This window comes from Portunus trituberculatus, chromosome 32, assembly GCF_017591435.1.
Source record: "Portunus trituberculatus isolate SZX2019 chromosome 32, ASM1759143v1, whole genome shotgun sequence".
Classification (NCBI taxonomy): domain Eukaryota; kingdom Metazoa; phylum Arthropoda; class Malacostraca; order Decapoda; family Portunidae; genus Portunus; species Portunus trituberculatus.
This window is the reverse complement of record NC_059286.1, coordinates 13,228,250-13,232,617: the sequence shown is the minus strand read 5'-3', so window position 1 is coordinate 13,232,617 and position 4,368 is coordinate 13,228,250. Positions and strand designations below refer to the sequence as shown.

The 4,368-nt window shown below is 39.0% G+C and overlaps 1 protein-coding gene across 1 annotated transcript; it reads right to left on the bottom strand.

Annotated features, from left to right (window-relative positions):
• Positions 1–366: 366 nt before the first annotated feature.
• Positions 367–2,584, bottom strand: LOC123511806 (leucine-rich repeat extensin-like protein 5). The gene is made up of 3 exons (XM_045267834.1): positions 2,503–2,584; positions 2,173–2,228; positions 367–1,563 (listed from the first exon to the last, which is right to left on the bottom strand). Exons 1-3 carry the CDS (start codon positions 2,518–2,520, stop codon positions 987–989), a joined length of 651 nt encoding a protein of 216 aa, XP_045123769.1. The 5' UTR covers positions 2,521–2,584; the 3' UTR covers positions 367–986.
• Between the last annotated feature and the right edge of the window lie 1,784 nt (positions 2,585–4,368).

Sequence of the window (4,368 nt, the reverse complement as noted above, 5' to 3'; positions counted from 1 at the left end):
CTCGAACTTCTTGTTGGAAAGGCTGATTTAACCATGATTTATTTATTTGTTGTTATTTTTCACTCTATCTTTAAGTCTCCTCCTTGTCCCAACATTAGACACGAAGCGGTCTCTCTCTCTCTCTCTCTCTCTCTCTCTCTCTCTCTCTCTCTCTCACACACACACACACACACACACACACACACACACACACACAGCCTCGTCTGCCTGCCAAGTGACTTACGAGAGGGAAGCATATCGAGACACTGAGGGAATGGAAGGGACCTCAACCATTACTAGAATTTCTCGAATGCTTTCCTACTATCCTCGTGTTGCAGTTTTCTTTGGTTGTGTGGACGTCAAAGGAGGTTTTCTGTTATGCAAATATAAAGGGTAACATTTATTTTCTCAGGGATTTGTTAGTTTGTAATTCTGGTTTGTCTGTAGATCATAAAATAACTAAGCAAACATATATATTTATCTTTGTATTTACTCTAATAATTGATTTCAAATATAATCACATATTTTTTTACATTCAATAAGCAATCATTTTTTAAACATTTCTTTCTTACTCTAATAGTGTTCATCTCTCAAACATAAACATATATTCTTATTCATCCTCATAAGTATAAATCTTTCAATATAAACATACATTTTTTCTATCTTCTCTTATGAGTGTTCATCTTTCAATCACACTGTCTGTGATAAGAAACCAATCACAGAGCTAAACTTCCCACTTCCATCACTCTTTGGCAGCCAATGACACAATGACACTTGCTTATTTTCTGACTCAATGACCAATACTATACATAAATAAAACTACAGCTACTATAAATACCTAAACTACTCCATCACTCCTCTTCCTGTCACATACGTCTTTGGAAAGCTCACTCTAAATCAATTCTAACCAATTAACCTCATGTAAAAAAAAAAAAAAAAAAAAAAAAGCAACAATCAAGTGCTTCAAACGAGATAGGTAAATAAAACTCCATGACTCACAACCACCACTAAGCAAACCTCAAGCGACAAACTGACAGGTCACTAGTACAGGCAGAAGCATCAGGATCAAACACCTGGCCGCCGGTACACCTGTGGTCGGTCAAAACCAAAACACTCTCATCCACCACTGACCCAAAGCACGTGTAGTAAAGGCGACAGTCACAATTCTGATGGAAGTACACCCCTGCCATTTTCCCTGCACACGAGGCTGGCTGGCAGGATGGGCTGGGAGAATCAGTGGGGATCTCAGTGGGTGTAACAGGGGTAGGGGTTGGAGAGTCAGTTGGGGTTGGAGAGTCAGTGGGGGTGTTTGGGGTGTCAGTAGGCGTGTTTGGGGTGTCAGTAGGGGTGTTTGGGGTGTCAGTAGGAGTGTTTGGAGTGCCAGTAGGTGTAGGGGTGTTGGAGGGAGTGGTGGTGGTGATGCTCCCAGATCCATCCGGGAGGAGTGTGCCGTTGGTGAAGATTCCAAAGCAAAGCGGCGTGGAGTCAGGCCCCTGGCAGAAGGCCGCCTCGTTAGTGCCCAGCCCGAGGTCCTCCAACCCAAAAGTCTGGCACTCATGATCCACAGGGCACTCATATTTCCGCCTGAAGAAGAAGAAGAAGAAGAAGAAGAAGAAGACCAGAACAACAACAAGATCAAGAAAAGCAAAAAAAAAAAAAAAAACAAGAACAAGAACGAGAGAGAGAGAGAGAGAGAGAGAGAGAGAGAGAGAGAGAGAGAGAGAGAGAGAGAGAGAGAGAGAGAGAGATGCTTTAATAATTCACTTCTGATTTTTAGTAGTGCCTTTTTTTTGTGTGTGTGTGTGTGTGTGTGTGTGTGTGTGTGTGTGTGTGTGTGTGTGTGTGTGTGTGCGTGTCATTCATTTCGTAACTGCAAACTCATTTTCTCACTTACTCATCATCTAACTAAACACTCATTCACCAAACTCACTCCCTCATGAATCCACTCACTTATTCACTCAGTCACTCTCTCCATGTATTCCTCACGCATCATTCACTCACTCACTCACTCACTCAATTATCTAAACAATTTTTTTCCTTTCCTCACTCAATATTCATCCAGTCACACACGCACTCCTTCACTCACTCGGCCACTCACCCTCTCACTCACTCATCTACACATTTTCTCTCTTCCTCACTCATTATCCAACCACTCATTCACTCACTCACGTACACAAGCACGCACTGACTCACGTGGAACACAGGGAGGGAGGCACGCAACATCCCACCAGTATTACAAAGCCAAGAATCTGAAATAGGAATACACTGATAAGAGATTTGCCTATACTGTTCCTTAAGATTATATAGAAATACAAATAGATACGCACTTATTGTTTTTTTTTTTTCAAGTAGAAGAAACTAGGAGTGAATTATAACGATCTTTTTTTTTTTCGTACTGCATGATGTTAGTATGAGTTATTACGAAGAAAAATTACCAGTTTTGAATTTCCATGGTGGTAAAATTGATTTCCAGAAGAGAGAGAGAGAGAGAGAGAGAGAGAGAGAGAGAGAGAACGTACTTACTATATATTTGTTTTCCATTCTGGCTTTTTTTTTTTTTTTTGCTGGCGTCAAGAGTGATTTATATTTGCAATTTTTTCTTCTTCTTCTTCTTCTTCTTCTTCTTCTTCTTCTTCTTCTTCTTCTTCTTCTTCTTCTTCTTCTTCTTCTTCTTCTTCTTCTTCTTCTTCTTCTTCTTCTTCTTCTTCTTCTTCTTCTTCTTCTTCTTCTTCTTCTTCTTCTTCTTCTTCTCTTTTTCTTTGGACTAGCACAAGGAAAAGTAACAAAAACCAGAAAATCTCAAACAATATTCAGTAAAGCAAACAATATGTAAGAGAAAAAAATATCACTTGATAACATCTAGATACAAAAAAAGCAAACACAGAAGAAGATCAGGAGATAAACACTGATTTTGACCATATGTGGCTTATTGAGTACCTTCCTGGCGATTGAGGAGCACTTGGGTTAAGACAAGTAGTAGAAGAGAGCGCAGGGGTGTGAATAGCAATGAAGCTGTTTGCCCTTCTTATATATATATCTTTTACCCTCCCCTGACGCATGATAAGCATACTGACGCCGTCTCACGTGGATGTTAATACTGCCTCATAGCGGGGATATAAAACACATCTCACTTTCTGTTCATTACTATTCTTTGTCTATGTTTGTACTCGTCCAATATACCTCTGTTGTCTCCTTTGGTTCTTCTTTTTTTTTTTTTTTTTTTTTTTTGTGTGTGTGTAATTATCGAGGATTTCTTTCTATGTTTTGTTTTTAGATTATCCTTATTCTTCTTGTTCTTAATGTCTTTTTTTTTTTTTTTTTTTTTGCCTTTCGTTCGTTTTTTTTTTTTTTTTAAGTTGACCCTATTTTTTTATTATTGTGTTCTGAATCAGTACTTCTTTCGCTTTTGAAATACTGATTATTTTTCTCACGGGTTTATTTTACCTTGTTTTAAGTCACAAAGGTGATTTCTCAAAGTTTTAGCCCCCGTTGATAATGTAGAAGTCTTAATAAACTATTACTAGAATCATACAAACACACTTGAACACCACAAAAACTTGCACCGCAGCTTGTCGGTGTATTTTTGATGAGATCTCTAAACGTTTCAGCTCGCGGTTCCCTATTTCAGTCTGAGAACATTATGCTTACTTTGTTTCTCTGGGGATCTTTTAAGGACGGATGGATAGAAAAAAAAGAAAAAAAAAACACTTCGGGAACAAAATACTAACACGATCTTTCGCATCTTCTTTTTCTATGTTTTTTTTTTCTTCAATTTGTTTCTCTTATCTATTTACTCTCTCTCTCTCTCTCTCTCTCTCTCTCTCTCTCTCTCTCCACGTGGCAATACAGATTCACATCCTCCTAATTTGCTTTATAACCCTTGTCTTGTCGCCTATTGACGAGAAAAAACAACCCCTTCCTCCCTAATGAAACACTGTCACACACACCGCGGCGCCATGGAGTCACCCCGGGCCGCGCTGGGTTGAGGTATTTCCTGCCATAAAAATTACAGCGCAACGGGACAGGAGAGACTCGGTTCCTCTTCCTTGCATGTCTTGAATAGTCTACACGCGCCAACATTCATCCAACTTATTCACTGGTTAACTTACTTTTTTTTCCCTCACTTATTCACTCCGACTTCCTCACGCATCACTCACTCACTCACTCACTCAGTCACGCATCACTCACTCATTCACGCATTTCCTCCCTTCCTCACACATTATTCAACCAGTCACTCACACACTCATTCATTCATTTTTTTAAACACTCCACCAAGACTATTATTTCAAAGGTCACAAAGAAATTACCTTCGTGACAAAATAAATCCTTTCGAAGAATAAAGTAGCATTTTAAAAGCGAAAAAAAAAAAAATAGTACATAAGAACATAA